Source organism: Ochlerotatus camptorhynchus, unplaced genomic scaffold (genome assembly GCF_037179485.1).
Source record: "Ochlerotatus camptorhynchus isolate MF236.1 unplaced genomic scaffold, CSIRO-AGI_Acam_v1.1 ptg000539l, whole genome shotgun sequence".
Classification (NCBI taxonomy): Eukaryota; Metazoa; Arthropoda; class Insecta; order Diptera; family Culicidae; genus Ochlerotatus; species Ochlerotatus camptorhynchus.
Genome location: NW_027041022.1, coordinates 1430980 through 1453375, shown reverse-complemented (window position 1 = coordinate 1453375; position 22396 = coordinate 1430980). Strand labels below are relative to the sequence as shown.

General features: G+C 41.2%; 2 protein-coding genes across 2 annotated transcripts; both read right to left on the bottom strand.

Annotated features, from left to right (window-relative positions):
• Positions 1 to 1153: 1153 nt before the first annotated feature.
• LOC135713127 (probable cytochrome P450 6a14) lies at positions 1154 to 2865 on the bottom strand. Its single transcript, XM_065236236.1, has 2 exons — positions 1655 to 2865; positions 1154 to 1592 (listed from the first exon to the last, which is right to left on the bottom strand). Exons 1-2 carry the CDS (start codon positions 2736 to 2738, stop codon positions 1177 to 1179), a joined length of 1500 nt encoding a protein of 499 aa, XP_065092308.1. The 5' UTR covers positions 2739 to 2865; the 3' UTR covers positions 1154 to 1176.
• A 14967-nt stretch (positions 2866 to 17832) lies between these two features.
• On the bottom strand, positions 17833 to 20254 carry LOC135713139 (probable cytochrome P450 6a14). The gene is made up of 2 exons (XM_065236254.1): positions 19183 to 20254; positions 17833 to 19123 (listed from the first exon to the last, which is right to left on the bottom strand). Exons 1-2 carry the CDS (start codon positions 20246 to 20248, stop codon positions 18708 to 18710), a joined length of 1482 nt encoding a protein of 493 aa, XP_065092326.1. The 5' UTR covers positions 20249 to 20254; the 3' UTR covers positions 17833 to 18707.
• Positions 20255 to 22396: the final 2142 nt, after the last annotated feature.

Here is a 22396-nt window from a genome sequence, read left to right as displayed (position 1 = left end):
CAAAATTTGTTATCACAAAATTACATTATTTTCAAAATTGGCACCATGCCAAAATGAACGGTTTTTTGGTTTGTTGCCAAAATCGAACGAGTACTGTACATAATTTTCAATTTTTAAAATTCGCAATAACTTGAGATCAGATGAATTTTGGAAAAATGTTCAATGGCATTATTTAATTAATAATGATGCGCCGAATCCATTTTTGACATAAATTTACTAAAAAATAAAAAAAATTAAAATGTTTCATAATTTGGAAAAAAAAATGTTTATCAAATAATAAATAATCATTTAAGATAAAAAAAGACCAGATAACATAAATTTTCTTAACAAAAAAAAAATAAATAAATCGAAGGTCTTTTGTAAAAATTCACGATCAAAAATTTAAATAAGATTAGACAGTAATTTTTTTCTCATTGTATATTTTTTCGGATAGAAAATACTATTGCTTATAACTTTTTCTCGGACGCCAATTTTATGAAATATACCGTTTTCAACATTTGACTGTTTGAAAAAGTAGAACCTATTGTTTACATAAGCTCATATGAAAGCGTATTCCGAAAAAATTAACATCTTTTTACCGGAAAATGTCATCTTGGGTAGCATCAATATATATTCAAAGTTTCATTCAAATCTGAAGGGGCGGGGCAAAAGTGGTTTTATTTTTTTTTTTTCCGTTTTGAGCTGGAAATGCTCTATAGGAGAATGAACAGAGATTTTTTGGTCGAACATGAGGAAATGAAGCCCGGAAAGGTAGGTATGAAATGCCTCCTATCGTAATTTTCCCACCATAACACAATCTTCGGTAGAACGCCCTGGGATGGGGAAGAGTGTAAGGCAATAGATGGCAATTGCTTTGACACAGTTGGCTCGCTACCAACTGTTGGCGTAATCGTTGGGTTAAGCTTTCAGTAACTTTTTCCAGTATGAAGCGGCTCATTCTGAGACAAATCGAACTTTAAAACTTGGCTTGTTTTGGGAAGGTAGGACGGTTGTAAAACATAGAACAGCGAACAGATAAGCGCTTGATGTTTTTCGATAACGATAACGAGCCATCAGTCATTTTGTTCATGGCCGTGACAGCGACGCGTCGGCATACAAAGACTGTTGGCTTGAATAATTTATTGGTACTCCTGAGACAAATAAATAGTTATATTAACATTCTACAAATACCTAAGTTTATAATTTATCCACCTTCAACCACAGTCCACCTTTCGGCGCTAGAATAAAACTCTTCACATCTAACTCCAACGGTACTTGACATTTCTCACCGATCGAAAATCGAAAACTGTTCAACAAATAGGCCAACCCAATTCGGGCCTGCATCATTCCGAATCGTAGCCCAATGCAAATTCTGGGCCCTTCTCCAAACGGAGTCCACGCGTACGGATGCCTCTTGGCCTCTTCCTCTGGGCTGAACCGCTCCGGATCGAAGCGTTCCGGTTCGGGGAACAATTGTGGATCATGATGAATAGCATAAACTGGCACAAACAGGCGAGTACCAGCTTCGACGACTGTATTGGTGTTGGGTACAGTATAATCCTTCGCTGTTATACGGAAGTGCACCGGAACTGGTGGGTACTTACGGAGGGCCTCTGAAATTATAAGAATTGTGTCATTTCGCTCAATGCTTGATTCCTAAATTCACCTAACTCACCATTCAGAATCTGATCCAGGTAATTCATATCGCTAACGGATTCATACGTCATCTGACCGTTGTGCTTTGCCAAAATGTCCTTCACGTGCTGCCGCCCCTTTTCCTGAATATCCTGATTCACAGCCAGCTCGTAGAGCGTCCACGTTAGCAACGTCGAACTGGTCTCAAACCCAGCCAAAAAGAAAATGAAAGCTTGCGCAGCAATCTCATTGAACGACAACAATCCCTCACTGCTCTTACTCTCGTCCGGGTTCCTCATCTGAATCAGCAAATCCATAAAGTCATTCCTACGCACACCGTTCTTCAACCGGTAATCGATCGTTTCTCTCACAACTCCAAAAAAGAAATCCGATACCTCTTCTGGCAAAATCTTCAATCCCAACTTCTTTGCAACCGATGGCATCGAAGTCATCAGGAACGACCGCACTTTGCCTCTGGGGTTTTTGAAGATCCTCCTACCCATCACGCGGAACTGTGCATCAGGGTCCTTCATCGAATTGCACTCGATCCCGAAGGCACACATGCCAATCACATCCGTCGTGTACCGTGCCAGCAGATCCTTCAGCTCAAACTCACTCTCCTGTAGGACCCTCTCGGCCATAAAATCGTGAAACTGCTTCCCAGCTGCCACGATCGTCGGAAACATCATCTTCATCTTCCCGGAGGTAAACGTTGGCGATAGCTTATTCCTCAGCACCTTCCACTTGTTCCCCTCCAGATTGAACAAGTGTGCCGAAAGTGGATCACTTTTCTCATTGAAGAAAGTCCCTCGATCGTGGAAGTACTGGAAATCCTTTACGAAGATACACTTCAGCAACTCCATGTCCGTCACAACGGCAATTGGCGTTGTGAACATGTACATCCCACCGAGTGGATTTTGTCCCTTCAGCTCGTTGTAGCCCCGCTGGAAAACCTTCCCAATCTGCTCCGTCCGGGACATGGTCTTGACGTTGCCATAGAAGAACTCCGGCTTGACAAACGGAACGCCCCGATTAGCCCAGTATGAATGCTTCTTTTGCAAATACAGGTACACCGCCAGGCAGATCATCACCACGGTGATGATCGCGTCCAAAGGTTCCATCATGATTTATTTGTCACTTGATTGACCGGATGTACAGAATTAACGAACGAATTCGGATGTCACCACCGACGGGTGCGACACAAACAGTTTGAAAGCTATCACAAGACTGGCGCTCTGTCTGGATGATCGTTGACATGTATTTATGTACTGCGTGTTGCTATCTCACGCGGAGATGATAGCAGGTTTAACACGGCATGCGATAATGGCAGATACGGGGGGAGAGCTGCTCTTATTTGCCGTGGCGATGAGCCAGAGATATAGAGACTTGTTGAAGGGTTCCATCATGATGACGGTGCGCTACGAGTAGATTTATTGGCGCTGTACTGCGGTGAGCGTCGAAGAGAGCGTGATTCATGGGATCTGGTTTCATTCATTTTAGTTGTTTACAGAGCGCTGAAGGTATACACTGGAACCTCCATTTACGAACCAAAACGGGGGTTCGTAAATCGAATTAGTGCGTAAAAAAAAACCTCGTTATTTGGGATTTACTTCGTAAAAAGAAAACTCGTTATTTGGGATTTACTTCGTAAAAAGAGGTGTTTGAAAATATTGTAGAATACCCCACAATATGGGTATTTTTGGAATCAGGGTGACGTGTAAGGACCGGAAATCGATGTCTGACGCAATTTTGAAATCCAAGATGGCGACTTCCGGTTTCAGAAAAACTTGGAAATTCTGCCAAATACCCCCACAATATGGGTATTTTTGGAATCAGGGTGATGTGCAGGGACCAGAAATCAATATTTGAAGCCATATTGAAATCCAAGATGGTGGCTTCCGGTTACATAAAAACTTGGAAATTCTATCATATACCCCACAATATGTGTATTTTTGGAAACGGAGTGACGTGTAGGGACCAGATATCGATGTCTGACACCATTAAGAAATCCAAGATGGCGACTTACGGTTACAGAAAAAATGTCCGGTTCTTACAAGTCACTCCAATTCCAAAAATTTTCATATTGTAGGGTATATGACAGATTTTCAAAGTTTTTCTGTAACCGGAAGCCACCATCTTGGATTTCAAAATGGCGTCAGACATCAATTTCCGGTCCCTAAACGTTACTCTGATTTCAAAAATACCCATATTGTGGGGTATTTGGCAGAATTTCCAAGTTTTATGTAACCGGAAGTCGCCATATTGGATTTCAAAATGGCGTCAGATATAGATTTCTGGTCCCTACACGTCACCCTGATTCCAAAAATACCCATATTGTGGGGTATTTGGCAGAATTTCCAAGTTTTTCTGTAACCGGAAGTCGCCATCTTGGATTTCAAAATGGGGTCAGACATCGATTTTCGGTCCCTTGACGTCACTCCGATTCCAAAAATACCCATCGATTCGCGACGCGGCTCTGAAGGCAAAGTGTTCCGCCTGGTTCGTTCAGCAAACCGTGAAACGAGCTGGGCTTCGTGTATGCAAGGTCCGGAAGGCACCGAACCGGCGTGATCAGCAAAACACGGTGACCAAATCCCGCGCAAGGAAGCTGTATCGAGAGTGGTTAACGAAACTGATGTGTGTGGTTGTGAATGATGAAACCTACATCAAGGCAGATGCAAAGCAGATACCGGTGCTGGAGTTCTACGTTGCCAAATCACGGTTTGATGTTCCGGAAGACATAAGGAAGAAGAAAGTGGACATATTTGCTAAAAAATACTTGCTCTGGCATATGCCAATGCGGTAAACTGAGTAAACCGTACATCACAATGGGTACCATCAACAGCGAAATTTACCGTACCGAGTGCCTCCAGAAGCGTCTGTTGTCCTTCCTGCGGTCCCACGGAGGCGCGACATAATTTTGGCCGGACTTGGCGCGCGATCGACGTTGGATTGGTACAGAGACAATAACGTTGTTTTTGTACCATAAACCGCCAACCCCCCAAATTCACCAGAGATTCGTCCGGTGGAAAGATTTTGGGCCATAATGAAAGCCAAAGTTCGAAAATCGTCCAAGGTGTTTAAGAGCGAGCTGGAGTTGAAGAAAAAATGAATGAAAGTGACCAAAAAGGTCGGCTCCAGCATTGCACAAAATGTAATGAGGGATATTAAGGGAAAAGTGAGGGCTTTCAGCGATGGAAAAGAAATTGAATAAAGTAATTATGCCGAAACATAATCCATATCTATTAGTTTATTCCCTGAAAGTTTCAAGAAAATCCGACTGAAACTAAATTTTTGGCCACTTTTTATTGCTTGGTGCATTTTTTTTTTCGAGTACAGGCCTTAGTATGAGCGAATGAAATTTTGAGGGATTATAGGGTGTCTCCGAATGTCTAAGCACGATAAAAAAAAAGATAACGTAACTCTGTGTACAGCAAATTCGATTTAAATTTCGTAATCATATTCGCTATGGTATTCTCTTACAGTTTAACGTAGAAAATCCAAGATCCGATCAGTTGTAAGTCGAGGAGCGAATTTTTGATCTCACGCTTCTCATTAGCTTCAGCGCAGATTCCTTTCCAAAAAATTTGGGTACTTTTTACATGTTTCCGCAAATATGCTTTAGTCAGGGCCCAAAAAGTTTCGATTGGTCTGGCCTGGGGACAGTTTGCCGGATTTTTCTCCTTGGGTACGAATTGGACCTGGTTGGCTTTATACCAGGCTACAGTGTCCTTGGAGTTATTGTAGAGAGTAGTGGTCTGTCTGTCTGTCTTTGGTTGTGGTTAGATAAGAACTAATTTTATTTAAGACGTTTATAATTAAGTATAAATGTCAAGGCTTGCTTCGATTACTAACAGCTTCGCTTCAACACTCCTCCTCAAGCCGCAGATATTCCCATCATCGTACGGCTTTCTTCAAACTTTATCCTCTGCAATGGTTTGACTCACGTTCGTCCGGATTGGATCCCCAATCCGCGTCGCAGTAGCCGACTATGCTTGAATCGGCATGCCTGTTGTAGACCAACTTCAAGTTTGAAGTTCCACGTAAGTAACGCAGAACATGCTTCACCGCATTCCAGTGCTTGATAACTGGATTATTGTTGAACCGGCTGAGGGTATTCACGGCGAACAGTATGTCCGGTCGAGTGCTTTGCGCCAAATACATAAGACACCCGACAGCTTCCTGATCCGTATCAGGAGAAGCATATCAAAGCAGCTGATGTCTCATCATCCTTCGGGCTCGCATCCTTGGAAAGTTTCTCGATAGTGCTCATCGGTACCTTAACTGGTGTAAGAGTTGAGTTTTACCTCGTATTTCTGAGCTGGGTCAATTTCGGGTCACGGACAATAAAAACGCGTGTACATCTACTGTAAGCTAATTTCAGACTTATTTATTTAATCCACTGTGGGTGTATTGGTATGGTGTTCTTTTGAGTGAATTAAATAAATTAGTCTGAAATTAGCTTACAGTAGATGTACACGCGTTTTTATTGTCCGTGACCCGAAATTGATCCAGCTCAGAAATACGAGGTAAAACTCAACTCTTACAAGCTGTAGACAGGATCTGAATCTCAGATCCACAGAGAAGATAAAAAGAAGGGTGTGCGATAATTAGTCTGGATAAAATTTGCCAGACGAAAGCGATCTATCCGGTACGATTGAGTGATCTAGTAATTGCCACGCGGTGAATATCGCCAGACAAAAGATTGACCGTGTTATTGACCTTCGTCCATAGTGCTATATTGTACTGCGTGGTCGATCGATCAACTTTTGTATGGACAGTGTAGTACGGTGAAGACTAAAAGCTCTTCGAAGAGAATCGGGGTTTCTGAGGTAATTGAAAAAAAAAAAAAAAAAAAACACAGTACGAGTTCAGCATATCGCGCGTATTAGAATGCAGTTCGGTCACGTGGTGCGGTTTCGGGAGAAATTTCTTTGCGGGGAGTTCTCTGTCGTGTGTAGGACATATCCATTGTCGGGGATTGTTCTGAGTAGCATCGGAGTATGTAGATATTTTCCATCGCCGGGGAATCTATCGAGTCGAAAGCGTAGGTAGAAAGCTCTACCGTCGGAGAGTTTTTGAGTCGATTGTCTGCCACGGGCGTGCGTAGGTAGTTCTACCGCCGGAGAACGAACCGAGTAGTAGTACTGAATTTTGGGTATGCTCAATTCCGACTCGGAACCCTCCGAAGATTCTGACGAGCAGCTGGGGGATAAAGTGACTGACCGAAAAACCAAAGTGAAAGTGCAAAAGATCAAGATGGAGAACGAGTTAAAAACCCAAATTGAAGCTTTAAGGTTGCAGATTGAACTGTTACAGCGCACCAGCGGTGCAGAGGGGCAATCTGCAGCAATTGTAAATCGATTGCCGGATATTCGGGAGCTACGAGAGTATGTGTCGGAATTTGATCCCAAATCTCCGACGTGCATGTCTGCCGAAGCATGGGTGAAGTCAATCGATGATACGGGAAACAGTTATGAGTGGACGGATAAAGTGAGATTGCATTGTGCTCGATTGAATCTGGGTGGATGCGCAAAGCTTTGGTTCGAAGGTTGCCAGAACAGCGTGAACGATTGGCCAACATTCAAGTCGGAGATTGTGAAAGGTTTTCCGACCAAGAAGAACCCGGTATACTACCACAACCTTATGTCGTCTCGTAAGCGGGAAGAGTGGAAGAAGAAGTGCTCTCTAAATTCATTACCCTGTTAGATGTTGTGCGCGAAGAAGGGTTCACCATAAACTTGAAGAAGAGCTATTTCTACATGTGAAAAGTGACATTCCTTGGGTTTGAAGTTACCGGCGAAGGAATTAAACCTGGAGTAGTGAAAACGGTGGCTGTTAAACAACTTGCTCGGCCAAGAACTGTGCACGAAGTTCGACAATTTCTGGGACTCGCAGGATTTTTTCGTCGTTTCGTGAAAAACTTCAGTTTGATAGCATCACCGTTGTATAATCTTCTGAAGAAAGACGTTGAGTTCAAGTGGGGAGGTGAGCAACAGGAAGCATTCGAGAACCTCAAGGAAATCCTGACTACACGCCCAATACTAGCTTTGTATGATCCAACAGCAGACCTGGAGCTTCATACGGATGCATCGAGCATCGGATTGGCTGGAGATTTGCTCATCAAGCAAGATGGAGGTTGGAAGCCATTAGGGTACTTTAGTAGAAAAACGAGTCCAAGTGAATCGAAGGACCATAGTTACGATTTGGAAATCTTGGCGGTTGTGGTTAGCGTGGAGCGATTCCGTTTATATTTGCTTGGTCGTTTCTTTATCATTCGCACTGATTGCTCAGCTGTTCGAGATGCTTACTCAAAACGGGAGATGGATGGCCGGGTTGCCAGGTACTTTTTGAAGCTGCAAGAATATGATTTTCGGTTGGAGCATAGAAGTGGATGTCAAATGAAGCATGCGGATGCTTTGAGCAGAAATCCAGTGGAGGAGTCAAGGGATGAACAAACCGTAGTGGAAAATATGCTGTCGATCGAAATCAGCAACAATGACTTTCTGGTTTCTCTCCAAAGACAGGACCCAAAGTTGGTAGAAGTTATAGAGAAGCTCGGTAGGGATCCACTGTGTGATGAGGATCGTCAGGTGAATCAGTGTTACGTCGTAGAGAACAATAGACTTTATCGTCTGATCGAAGGGGCTAAACGATGGGTGGTTCCGGTTAGGATTCGCTGGAGAGTAGTGAAGAATTTCCATGATGATCGTGGCCATTTTGGCGAAGAAAAGGTGTTCCAAATGATTAGGGATCAGTTTTGGTTTCCTAAGATGAGGAAATATATTCGAGGATACATAAAAGCATGCCCTAAGTGTGCTTTCGTGAAGAGCAAAGTTGGGCGCGAGTAAGGTTATCTGCATCCGATCCCGAAGACGCCGATTCCGTTCAACACCATCCACTTGTATCATCTGGGGCCTTTCATTCGTTCTAGCAAGGGCAACGAGCAATTGCTGGTACTGATCTGCGCATTTTCAAAGTTTGTGGTGATAAAGGCTGTCAAATCAACACAATTTGGTCCTGTGCTGAGCATGATAGATGAAGTCGCAGGGATTTTTGGATTTCCTGGAAGAGTAATCACGGATCGTGGAACAGCTTTCACATCGAATGCCTTTGGGAAATACTGTCGCGAAAATGGAGTGGAGCATGTGAAAGTGGCAGTAGTCACACCTCGAGGAAATGGTCAAGTCGAGCGAAGCAACAAAACCATTTTGAATGCCCTAAGGAGCACTATCGATGTGGATGATCGCAAGTGGGACAACGTGGTCAGGCAGATTCAGTGGGCGATTAATAATGCACCAAACTCGACAACTGGAGTGACACCAACGTCTTTGGTCTTATCGTTCAAGCCAAGAGACTATGTGTATAATGAATTGATTGTCGCTTTACATGACGGATCTGACGGTGCTGTATGCGATGCGGATGATTATCGAGCCAAAGCAGAAAAATCAACGAGTCAAAGGCAACTTGTACAGAAGAAATACTTTGATCGACGAAGGAAGGCAGCTGAGCGATACGAAGTCAATGATCTGGTTCTGGTGAAGAAGGATCAGTTTGTACCTGGTGGGAGCAGAAAATTGGAGCCTCGATATAAAGGACCTTTTGTGGTAACTGGAGTTCTCGATAACGACCGGTACCAGATTGAGGACATTCCCGGAAGCGACAGACATGGAAGGCGTTTTCGTACAGTTTACTCAGCCGACCGAATGAAGTCCATAGGTGAATTGGATGAAATTGGAGAAGACGACGAAGATGATGAACTATAATGAGATGTCTCGGAGCTGAACGGTGAATTTGAAAACAAGTGAAATGAATTTGATAATAATTACTAAAATTACTAAATCAACGGAAGATGAGGACATCTGGTTAATCTGGGTGTCCGAGCTGTGGCAATTGACCACAGGGCAGCTACATTTTATAGCAGCTATAACGGCTGCCTTTCCTACCGGGGCTGTAACCCCACTTGCCACACTGGTTTGCACCGATCCATGTTGAACCGCTTCAAAATCGTTTCGATGTAGGGTAAGAATTTTGCCATGCAGACATAGATGTAAAATCGTATTGCGTTGATACCAGGCCAAATCACCGCATCCAGTGTGTGGTTCTAAACTCGGTTGGACTGCTTCAAGCCGTACAACGCCTTGTTCAGCTTGCACACCTCGGTCTTCCTTTTTCCGTCAACGAAGCATGGGGGCTGTTCCATGTATATTTCCTCGTCGAGGAAAGCCGTCACTGCATACATCTGGTCGATTGTGAGGTCGTGCTTGACAACCAGGGTGAAAAGGTATCGCAGCGAACTATAGCGAACAACGGGAGTATACGTTTCATCGTAGTCTACCCCCTTTTGCTGTGAGTAGCCTTTGATGACCAGCCGCGCCTTGTGCCGTTGAAGTCTTCCTGCAGCATCGCGTTTCGTTTTGTGCACCCATTTGCACTTGATTGCTTTCCTTCCCTTCGGTAGCTTGGTGAGAGTCCAGGTGTTATTGTCCACCAGTGCGTCGCTTCCACGCATTGCTATCGTCCCGAGCCAATGCTGAGAAACGGGGTCGTCTCCGAGTTCGCCATCGTTGCCAGATGCTAATGCCACTAGGTCGTCGTTGTCGGTCCACCAGTGCTATGGTCAACGGGGAAACCATGGAAGTCGCTCGATTCATCGGAGATTGGCTGTGAAAGTGAGATACCAGGAAGGCCAGTACTATCAACGTGAAAATCTTTGTATTTGCCTGAAAGCACGTTCTCCCGTCCGCTGCGCCTCAACACCTTTGACCGAGGTGATTCTGAAGTTTGTCGCATAGGGAGCACAAGGTCAGTCAATGTGGATGTGTTGCTATCGTTATCGTCGCTTGAATCATCTGCTTCATGGTTCTCGTTCTGATTCGCAAGGCTCGATCGGTCGCAGTTACCAGAAAGTTTGTTACGGTTTGGTCCCAATCAATCGGAACGTTCGCGGAAGACGTTTCGATTGATTGAGACCAAGCCATAACAAACTTGAAATCCCAAACGACTTTTCCGCATCATCCTGTTGTCCCTATTTCATGTTCCATGTTAGCCATGAACTTTGTTGCCTATTCGGGATGAATTATGCTGCTCTTCTGGATGAACTTCTCGTTGGACGTACTGTGGAAAAAAGTAGGAACTTCTCTGTACTTCTCCTTGGCAGTTCTCTGGATTTCTGGTTGGAGATTCTATGAATTTTTCCTCGGAAGTTCTCTGAATTTATCGTTGGATGTTCTCAGACCTTTTCCTCGCAATATCTCTGAACTTCTCCTCGGATGTTCACTGAATTTTTTACTTCTTGCCGAAAGTTCTCCTCCGAAGTTCTATGAACCTCTCCATGACAGTTATCTGAACTTCTCCTCGCAAGTCCTCTGATCTATTCGTCGGAACCCGGGTAGTTGAAAATATCTCAGTCATACAAAATTATGATCTTGATATCAAAAAATTATATGCATTAGCACGATATATTTAAGTGGCTAAATATTAACAAATAATATCTGAAATGTGTGCCTGGAGTATCGTTCCAATAGCAAACTAAGCAATTACGGTATCAAATTAATATCAAAGTACTAAAGTATAGATATTTGTTTGATGCTTTTTTTCATTTTACCTCATATGGAATGCTAACCCATATAAATATTAGATATCAATAGTAAAGATTCTACCCGGCAATATTTCTGAACGTTTCGTCGTAAATTCTCTAAACTTCTCTTTTGTCGCAACTTAAGAAGAACTCTATGTCGGAAGTTCTCTAAACTTTCCGTCGGAAATTCAAGGAAGTTCTGGAAAGATCTTGTTGGAAGGTCTCTTAATTTCTCATTGGAAAATCTGTCGGAAGCTCAGTGAACCTCTTGTTGGAAGTTCTCAAAACTCCTCGACCGAAGTTCGCTGAACTTCTGGTTGGAACTTCACTTTCACTACACACTTTTATGAAGTTCTATGAATTTTTCGTTGGGAGTTCTGCGAGCTTTTCACCGGTAGTCACTTGAGCTTCGCGTCTGAAGTTCTGTGAACTTTTCGTCGGAAGTTCAATGAACATCTCGTTGGGAATGCCCTGAACTTGTCGTCAAAGGATCTCCAAACTTCACGATGAAAATATTACAAATTTCTCTTCGGAGCTTCAGGGTTCTTTAATGAAGTTCTGTGGACTTCAGGGAAATTCTGTGAAATTTAAATGTTCGACAAAAGTTATTTTAAGTTCAGACAAGTTCTGTGCAATTGTCTTTGAAAGTTCTGTCAACTTCTTATTGGAAGATCTCTGAACTGCTCTTCGGAAGTTCAGTGAACTTCTTGTTGGAATGCTTGTGAATATTTGATGTGGACAAAAGGGTGAACAAAGAGGCCTAAGCTTTTTAACATTTCTATCGCTGTGAAGCAACTGAAAAGTGTTAAGGAAATTTATATTGGTAACCGTTCGTTTTTGTTTGCTAATCTGGTTAAAGTGTTATACATCATCATCATCAAGTTCACATTACTTCGCTATTAGAACATTTTAAAGGAACAGTCCTACTTTAACAGGTGGTGCCTCTCCTGTGTCCAAAATACTCACTCTCAAGTCCACGAAAAGTAAGTCCGATATCGCATTCGCGATTCATCGGATTATGCTGACGATGAGAAACGTGATCCTAGAGCAATCGGTAGTACAGCATCTTCGAAATAATCTTCTTACACGACGTTACAATATTTAGATATATCAGACATTTCTTGTAGCATACTTTACCCAGCAGCCTAAAACACATCGCCATGATCAAAGCTAATCACGCCTCCTGGATCATCAAGAAAGTGTTTAAGAAGTTTTTAAATCTCCAGAAGAAAGTCTAGAAAATTTCAAAGGATATCATAGATTTAAAGGTAGTTTCATTATATTAAGGGAAGTACCGAATAATTCGCTGATGATCAGAGAAATTCAGAGCAGTCCCATAACACTTCAGGAAAATTTTAGGAACTTTCCAGTAGTTCTGAGGAATTATGAAATATTTCAAGAATTTCTGGTATGTTCCGAAAACTTCACCGATATTGCGGAATCTTCATGGAAGTTACGTGAGTATCAGGATAATTTGCTGATCAGTAGACAATTTTGCGAACTTCAGAGAAGCTCTGCAAACTTTGGGGAAGGCCATAGAATTTCAGGAAGATAAGGGGTAAGCTACGCGTCATCAAACTTTTCAAAACTTCAGGAAAATCAAAGGAACTTCGGGGAAGATTTAGGAACTTCATGGCAATTCAATAAACTTCAGAAAAAAGGACGCTTTTACAACATTTTTAAGCATATTTGGGAATTTTAGATAGTGGAGTAGTGGTTAGCGATATTGCTTCTCACTAAAAAGGGCCTGGGTTCAATCCCAGTCGGTGCCGCCGGGATTTTCTGAATCTTTGAAGCTCTGATCACGCGATCCTTCGGAAGGGAGGTAAAGCCGTTGAGTTGATGGGTTGATAGGAAGGGTCCAGGTGGGGGAGATGACTCCCTGGCGTCGGTAGCATTGGTACTCAGTACGGAAAACAAATCAAGGAAAAAAAAAGCTCAGAGATCTTTCGGGAAGTTCGAATGACATCAGGGAAACACGTAAAACATCAGGAAGGTCTAGTCTTTTGGGAAGTGCTAAGATATTATAGAGTAAGATACATAAATTTCAGGAAAATGTTGATAAGGTCATTGAAAATCAAAGACCTTCATAAATATTACGCTGTAAGTTCAGGAAAATTGAGGGATCCTTTAAGAAGTTCTTTAAATTTGAGGGAAGTTCAAAGAACACCAGTGAAGTTAAGAATTTTCAAGAAATATTCAAGAACACATGATTCCAGAGAACTTAACTTCATAGAAGTTCAGAAAATTTTAAGGAATTCCGAAAATTTCAGGGTAACTCTGAGCTCTTCAAGAAAGTTTCATGAACATCAGGAAAATGCGGGAACATTTTTAAAGAAGGTACGTACGCTTCAGGGCAGTTTCTAGAGGTGGAGGAACTTCAGGGAAGATGATTGCAGTTCCAATAATTTTGGGAACATTTCGAGAAATTTTTGAGATGCTCTCAAATTTTCAAAAAAATATGCCAGAAAACTTCAGCGATGTGAAAACTTAAAAAAAAACTACAAGGGACAACCCTATGGGGTTGTACGCAATGGTGACGTAGGACTACGTGGGCTAATATAATAAATCTTATTTGTTACCTGCAGCAGGAGCTTGTGTTTTGTGTAGGAATAGGAATTTGAGCAGGATTCTCACAGCGACCCACAAAGAGCTACTGATTCCGATCAATAGCGGTGCGGCTGCTTCCTCCTTCTATGGATGCTCATGTCGGCTGCAGCTCACTGCTTGCAGGCAGCCTTTTGTTGTGTACTGGAGAACAATAATGATGATAATGATGCCGACGACCGGACACAGCCACACCCGGTGATTAGAACTGAATCCGATCAGCGGTTGAAGCCAGCCTTGATAGCTAGCTGCTTGCGGGGAGCCTTTCGTTTTGTACTGGAGAACACCACCACTCACCACGCGGTGATTAAATAAATACCGTTTGGTGAGACCGGATTGAATTCAACTTTGAAATCTATGTTAGGGAAATCGCTTTTTTTAGGCAATCGGTGATAATTTTAACTATCATAGCAACAGTTGCACGTTTGTGCCATTTTCAATAGTGACATTTGGAAAACAATTTCTTAAATTAAACAGATGCGTTGAAATATTTCTGATCAATTGGTGATAAAACTATTGAAATTGGTGCAAGGGCAGCTGAGTTATTAACGTTCAAAATCTTTCATAATTTTGTTACATGTTCCATTTTCAGTTTTCACAAAGTGTTCCCCCATATAAAAATCACAGACGTAGTCCTACGTCAAAATGTTTGGAAGCACCACTGAAGTTCAAAAGTTATCAATGATGCTTAGAGATCTTTAGGACGGTTCTATTAAGTTTAGGGCAGTACTAAGAGCTTCAGAAGATTTGAGAGAATTTCAGGGAAGTTAAAGAGCTTCAGGGAAGAACAGATATTCTTAGGACAGTTCCTTTAGCTTCAGGGAAATTAAAGTAATTTCAAAGAAGTTTCGAAATGTTTTGGGAAATTGTTGAAACTTCAGGAACTGCCTAGAATATCAGAAAAAAATAAGAGTTTTTTTTGGGAGTCCAGAGAAGTTCAAGAAAGCCTGAATATGTGAAGGAAAGCTTCGTGAGCATCCGGGTAGTTTCTAAAACTTCAAACCAGTTTTATTTTCGGAGGGGACTTTGTGGATACTTTTAGTAGTTTTGGGGACTATAGCTATAGGACATTATTACATTTGAATAGCTTCATGCCGGTGGTTTATTATAATGTAAAAGGCTCGGTTGTATAGTCCAACCGGTTTTGCTTACTGAGCAGAAGACTGTGGGTTTCATCCCAGGCCTCTTTACATTACTGAGTTGATAGGGTCGCATCGTATGTCTACCATTGATGCCTGATCTTATTTCATTAATTTCGGAAATGAATACATTTTATCAAAACTACGGTTGTATCACTTTCCTTATAAACGAGTATCATACACTGATGGTACGACCGTACCACATAAAGTTGGGATTACATCCCGAATTGGTGGTTAGGCGCTTCTTATGGTTATTGTTTATGTGGGTTATCAAGATGAATCCTGATCCAACGAACCCAACCTACTAACAAAATACCTCTCCTGTGATCTTTGCGGGAATGCAGAGATCAACACGGTCCCCAAAACAACGAAGTTCATTCTAATATTCAATCCCTACTCCCACCTGATAGCAAGGACGTGCCCGGAGCTGTTATTGATCATAAATTAAAATATGGAATCACTGAAACTTGAACAGTGTGAATGCATGGTCACTCCCAGCCCCATTCAGTTGATTCAATGTGCAATTTCACTGATTCTATGCTAACCTATTCAACCTGCAAATGAAAAAGGTTTTGCTCCCATCAAATAATTTTAGAAAAATAGTGGAAGAGGTTCCGAAAAATTCAATGAAGTCAAAAGAAGTTCAGGGAAGTTTAGAGAACTTTGAAAAAACGGAAACGTCGCATAAGTTTCAATAAGTTCACGGAAATCCAGAGAACCTCAGAGATCTTTCTACGATTCTACTAATTTGTGACTACTTATGTGATGTTCCAAAAAGAACATTTACAATACTAAATACTACAAGAAGCTACGAGGATTGAAAACAAATTCCGAGAACTTCAGAGAAGTTTTTTCAACAGACTACTGTAACATAGATAATGTTCAGGAAATTTCTGCAATGCTTTAAAAACTTCAGAAAAGTTTCGAAAAATTCAAGCCGGTTTCATTATCTCCAGAGAAATTGCAGAAAATTTCGAAATGTTCTGAAAATTTCAGGAATATCTGGAGAATCTGGAGGAATTCCAGACAACCTCATAGAAGTCCATAGAACTTGACGCAAATTGTGGGAACATAAAAAAAAGTTCCAAGAGCTTAAGGAAGCTTTATAGCAGTTCAAAACTTCAGGGGAGTTTCTGTATCTTAAAAAATGTCCAAGCTGTTAGGTAGGCTAAATACCTGTAGAGGTGAGCTGAGAATTTTAGATATATATATAAAATAACTTTCGTGCCTTCGGACGGACCTTTTAAAAAAGATCGTACTTGGCAGAAGGCCGAAATAAGAATGATTTTATTTTTAATACTAACCCTAGTAGCACGCTTGTCACATATCGGTTGTAGAAACTTCTTTACAACTTATTTCAATCATAAACAAGTTGCTGCAACGATTCTTAATGAAAGTGTGCTACTCGGGAAGTTACATTGAATGTCTTATTCTTTAAGAATGCACAACTGGACTGTATCTATGTGCGGATGTGGGGTGTCGGTTGTCTTCCTACGTCAGCGGAACATGTAGTGCTGATGGGTCGTGTGGTCGTCGTCTGCGTCGTCGTTGTTGCTAGCTGCTGAGCCCTGGGCGCGGGCAAGGAAATGCTGATGTTGCTGGTCTCGGTGGTTGCCGCTGCACAGTGTGGTGCGGCTAAGTGTTTATCGTTGTGGCTTGGCTGGATCCGTTCGGTAACTTATATATATCAGGAATTTAACAGAAGACCAAGGAAGTAAAGGGAAGTTTATAGATTTTTAAAACAGATTGATTGTATTCTAGGCAGGAATATTGCGAGAACTTCAGCAAAGCTTCAAGTGCATCAGGGAACATAAGAAAAAAACCTCAGTGCTGTTCAATAAACTTCAAGTCAATTGCAGGAACTATAAAATAGCTCCGATAACCACAAAAAATGGAAAATTCAACAAAGTTAGCATATGGAAACTAGCAGAACATCAAGAGAATGCTGGAACAGTTTGAGAAAATCTCCATAGACTTCAAAGCAATTTCTAAAAATTTAGAAAAAAAGCAAGACTTCAGCAAAGCTCAGAGAATTTCAAGGGAACTGCCGAAGCTTTTAAGAAGTTCCAAGACCTCCATAGTAGATCAAACAACTCCTAAGAGTACAATATGTAGTAAGTTTAGTAGAAGTATTAACATTAGTGAAGTAAAGAGTAGTTTTTGAGAAGATCCGATAACATTAAACAGTTACATTATTTTCAAACAGTTTCAAGGATCTATGGAAATTCCCGATAATTTGAGAGATGTTCCAAAAACTGGAACATTGCATGATCTTTAGGAAAGTTCCAAAAATTCCAAGGCAAGTTCCAAAAACTTCAGGGCCGTCCAGTTACAATAACTTTAAGGAAGTTTCAATTTTTTGGAAAGTTTATCCTTTCAGGGTAAACTTGGAGCCGCATTTAGAATTTCAGGAAAATTGACATAGGAGTCCAAAGCACTCCAAAGAAGTTAAGAAAACTTCAGAAAAGATATGAGTGCTTCACAGATGTTCCGAGAATTCCAGAAAAATTACGGGAACGTCAGATATGGTTAATTAATATTAGGAAAATCACGGCTACCTAAGTAGAGTCCCAAGAATATCTAGAAAACTTTGGAGCCTTCTGGAAAATCCAAAGAGGTCATAACAAGCTTGGAAACTTTAAGGGAAAGTCCATTAGCATACTTCAGGGAAGAATCAAAGAACTTCGGGACAGTTCCATTAACCTCTGGAAAATTGTGGAGTCCAGGAAATTTATGAAGCATCAAAAAATCAATAGGAATACACAAAAACCTTTAAAGATGTTTCGTGAAGTCTGAGAGTTTTAGGAAAATTGTGGAATGTTTAAGTCCGTTAAATGAACATCTGAACGATTTTGGATACTCCAAAGAAGTTTGTGTGTGCCTTGGCCAGGTCTTGTCGATGGTTGTGATGCGAAAGAGTTGCGGTCCAGTGAATTTGAAGGAGAAAACACGTTTTGAAGCGCAATAGAGTGCGGTTGATATCGCTTAAAATAAGTGCAATTATCGTGGCATAATACTCAATTCTGATAGAAAATCATGGTGGATCCTTCCGAGGAGGTCATTCGTGTTTTTTTTAATGTCATGATTGCCATGATGCCATCTATTTTGCGTGGCAGTCATCGTCAACATCGGTACGAAAACAATCCCTGGTGTGATAGAACTCGGTCGAAATAGTGCGAAGAAAATAAATGGATTTATTGGACTGCAGCGTACAAGCAAATTTAGCAGAATGCATATTTTTTAGAAAATCTTCACGAGATGAATTTCTGGACGCAATGCATTTGGGCAAACAAACTTTGTTCGAAAAATAAGCTAACATAATAATTTCAAAATTATTCTAAAATACTTCCGGCGACCACTTCACAGAATACGTTCATATCGTGAAACATTTAAAATTCTGCATACTTTTCATGCAAATCTGTAAAAGAATCTTACACTTCCCGGTTGGGTGTATCATTTCATCTCAATTATTCAACACAATTCTTGATAAACATTTCAATAGGTCCTATCTGCATTGATCGATTCCTTTCAGCTGCAAAACCTTTCCCTGTTGTATTTGACGTTTTGGACGCTAGATAAGAACCTCCTTTATCAAACTATGTGGTAGAATAAGCGCAAAACCTGCTTGTATAGCAGTGGTTATGAAAAGAGAAAGTCGATGAAGAGAATCGATCAAAGCAGATAGTACCATTTGAAATGCTCATCGAGAATTATGCACTTGGCAACAAGATCTATTCTGCAAAATGTTCATCGATGAATCACCAGTACTATATTTTCTCCACCTTCAACCACAACCCCTGCTTGGGAGAAAGGATGAAGTTCGTTGGCTCAAACTCGAGCGGAATGGTCGATTTAGGTCCAGTCGAGAAACGGAAACTCTTCAATAGTAGTGCTAATCCGATACGGGCCTGCATCATCCCGAAGCGCAATCCAATACAGATGCGAGGCCCTTCACCAAATGGAAGCCACGCATATGGATGTCGTTTGCTGACTTCTTCCGCGGTGAACCTATCCGGGTCAAACTTCTCCGGATCCGGGAAAATCTCCGCATCGTGTTGGATTGCGTGGACAGGCAACATCACAAAGGTTCCAGCTGGCAGCAGAGTGTCCGTATCTGGGACCCGGTATTCGCTAGAGGTTGTTCTGAAATGTATCGGCACGGGAGGATATTTGCGGAGGGTTTCTGTAATATTTAAGATCATTTGTCAGGGAGACACAGGTTTGAAAAAATGGCATCTTTACCGTTGATGATTTGATCGATGTACGTCATTTGCATGATTGCCTCGTAGCTCATCACCCCATTGTGTTTTTCAAGGACTTCTCGAACACAGCTTCTTCCTTTCTCCTGAACATCTTGATTCAGGGCTAACTCATACAGAGCCCAAGTCATCGTTGTCGATGAGGTTTCAAAGCCCGCAATGAAGAATACGTACGCTTGAGCTGCGATTTCGTTGAACGTTATCCGATCGGATTCCGAAGAGTCATCATTCATCATAGCGATCAATAAATCCATAAAGTCGTTTCTCCGGACACCGTTCTTCAAGCGATAGTCGATTGTGTCCCGTACCACGCCCATGAAGAACTCTGACACTTCCGGACGAATTTCTTTCACTCCTAAGAATCGAGCCAAGTTCGGACTAATCATTTTGAATGCATCCTTCAACGCACTTCTCGGTGCTTCAAAGTGCTTCCGTCCCATTTCTCGGAACGTCGAGTTCGGTTCCCTCATCGTATTACACTCAATTCCGAACGCACACGTGCCAATCGTGTCCGTCGTGAATCTGGATAGCAAATCCTTCATCTCCAGTTCGCTCTCCTGGGACACTTTATCGTCCAAATAGTCACTAAATTGCTTCCCGGCAGCGACCATCGTTGGGTACATCATTTTCATTTTGCCAGACGTGAAGGTTGGTGAAATTTTGGCTCTCAAGTTACGCCATTTTGCACCCTCCAAGCTGAACAGATGTGCCGAAATGGGATCATCTTTCTCGTTGTAGTACACTCCACGGTTTTGAAAATGTTGGAAATCCTTCACCAAGATACACTTTATCAGTTCCAAGTCTAGGACAACGGCGATTGGTTTGACAATCATCATAATTCCCATCAGCGGGTATTGGCCCTTGAACTGTGTGTAGCATGTTCGGAAATGTTCTACCGGATGGATCGATTTGTCCATGAATCCAATTTTATTCGATAGATATGGCACATTTCGGTCGGCCCAAAAGCGAAATTGCCGGCGCAAACGGTAGAACCCGTAGGTAAGTAGGAGAACTGCGATTAATGCTAGCAACTGCTGCATGATGTCCATCGCTGACCGCAGGTTAGTGTTAACTGGTGGGGTGGGGCTTTGTTTATGATATTTGCACATATTTGGTACTGTTTATTTGCTTAGAATATTCAACTGTATGGGAATTTCTTTTTCATGTGTGAAGATTCTGGCAAAGATTTCTCAATATCACAGCACACAAATGATGATTTCCTATTGGAATGACGCATTTATCGCCGTGCCTGTTTGTTTGATTCAACGTTTGATTTGGTATTCTAGTGTCTACCATCACACGCACACTGCTTTGAATCGATTTCACGATAATGAATGAACGAATGAATGAACCCCGACTGACTGATACGGATTTGGCTGCTTCTCTGTGTCAGTGAGCCCGACCCGCTTGAATCATTTTTTTTTCCGAAGCAATTGCACGATTCAGATTGCAATGTTGACATCTGGACGGTAAGTTGTTTTGAAGCTCTACCTTTTTAATTCTCATCTCATTTTAGGACAACAGTTGATGCTGTTGGATGTCGTGCAAGACATGTGTTAATCCTAAGAGTAGCATATCAAGGTAAAAAAACAGATAATATTTTATTAAAAGCAATTGAGATTGAAATGTGATGTTCTTGGTTTGCCAAATCTACGCTTTGTTTGACATTTGACAAATGTGTTAGTCGGTCATTGATCCTTGCTTTTTATTGCAATGATCTGTGTAGTAAAGTGCATTCATAATATCGGTTCCCAAAACTTAGTAATTCCAAAACAAAATGTGATCCAGCCGAATTTTTTGCTTATCTAATCTTCGATAATTCATGTTTTATTTTTATTTTGGTACTGGCTGGTGCTTATCGTGAAGCATGACAGGCTAAATTCCTTTGTTAAAGCGATTTTCATTCTGAAATGACGGTACGGACACACACAGCGGAGATTCGGTCCGTTTGAGTAATTATACGGCACCAAAATAACTGCATCCTTCACAAAGAAACAAAACAGCTGAAAAGGGAGATAAAAAGTATCATAATTAAATACTCTCCTCACTACAGTTTTGGATACAATGTTATTCTAATTGCTGAATACTTTCAACTCAATCATGAAGTAATTTAAACTCAAACAGTAGTCTTGGGAGGGTTTTCAGGTTTGTTTACTTTGTATCTTAATTTTGAGTTGTTCCGATGTCCATGCTTTAAAAGTATCCCAAATCAAGTGTTGCAATTGTATTTCGTTTTGGATGAAAATTCACATCGTGTGCCATGTTTGTTTCGTTTCGAGTTTGTCGCGAGCTTTGCCCTCTGCCATAAAATTTCGCGAATTCTTGTGAAGGCAAGTAGTGAATTAACAAAAATAATTATCTTGGAGCACCACTGGACCTACGGACTGGACGATATGGTAAGTTTGCGTTGTCCATTAGAATTTAATAAGTAAAGTTTTTTAAATTATTATAGCCATTGTCCTTTCCGAACCAGCGGATTGCGGTGTGTAGATCTGAAATGGAAGTGTACATTTGTAAAATACCAACGGACATTTATTAGGAGCACAATATGGGAATCTACAATTTCGAATGAAGCAAGGTATAGTTTCACTGCCTGGTATGTTTAAAAATAATCCTTTACAATTATAACAGAAACTAATTCAAAATAACTGTTTAATTACAAACTTTGCTGAATCTGAAACTTTAAGACGACACGCGAGGTCATATAAAAGAGCAAGTACCATTCGGAGTCCATCAACGGGTTGGACCTGGACCAAAGACGACCAAATGGGCAGAACAATTTTGGCTAAGAAAAGGCAACGGAGATGTTTCTATAATGGTTTTAATAGTATGTAATTCATTTAATTGTTTCATATGAATAATACAATGTGTGTGATTGATAATGAAGCACAATTTGAACATTATAGAAAAACAATTAAAGATTAAGTTTCGACAAAATTTACTGAAAGGAACATATGATTTTCAGTATTTTTACCAAGCTTTCACTCTCTATGAAACTGTTAGATTTTATTTAAAACGTTGACTTTACCAAATATTCAAACTAAGAAACTCTACAAAGAACTTAATTTTGTCTTGTTGCACGTAGATGTCCAGATGGATATAAAAGATTTCTTTTTGAGTATATTCGTTTCTCCGTTTTTATCGGAAGACAGCGTATTCATTATGATTCTCATTATGATTCACATTTATTACGAGCA

Excerpts from the sequence above, each read along its gene's own strand:
- LOC135713127 (XM_065236236.1), bottom strand. The coding sequence starts at position 2,738 with ATGATGGAACCTTTGGACGCGATCATCACCGTGGTGATGATCTGCCTG. Across the intron at positions 1,593-1,654 it reads CCTGGATCAGATTCTGAATG|AGGCCCTCCGTAAGTACCCA; the intron begins GTGAGTTAGGTG and ends TTATAATTTCAG.
- LOC135713139 (XM_065236254.1), bottom strand. The coding sequence starts at position 20,248 with ATGGACATCATGCAGCAGTTGCTAGCATTAATCGCAGTTCTCCTACTT. Across the intron at positions 19,124-19,182 it reads CATCGATCAAATCATCAACG|AAACCCTCCGCAAATATCCT; the intron begins GTAAAGATGCCA and ends TAAATATTACAG.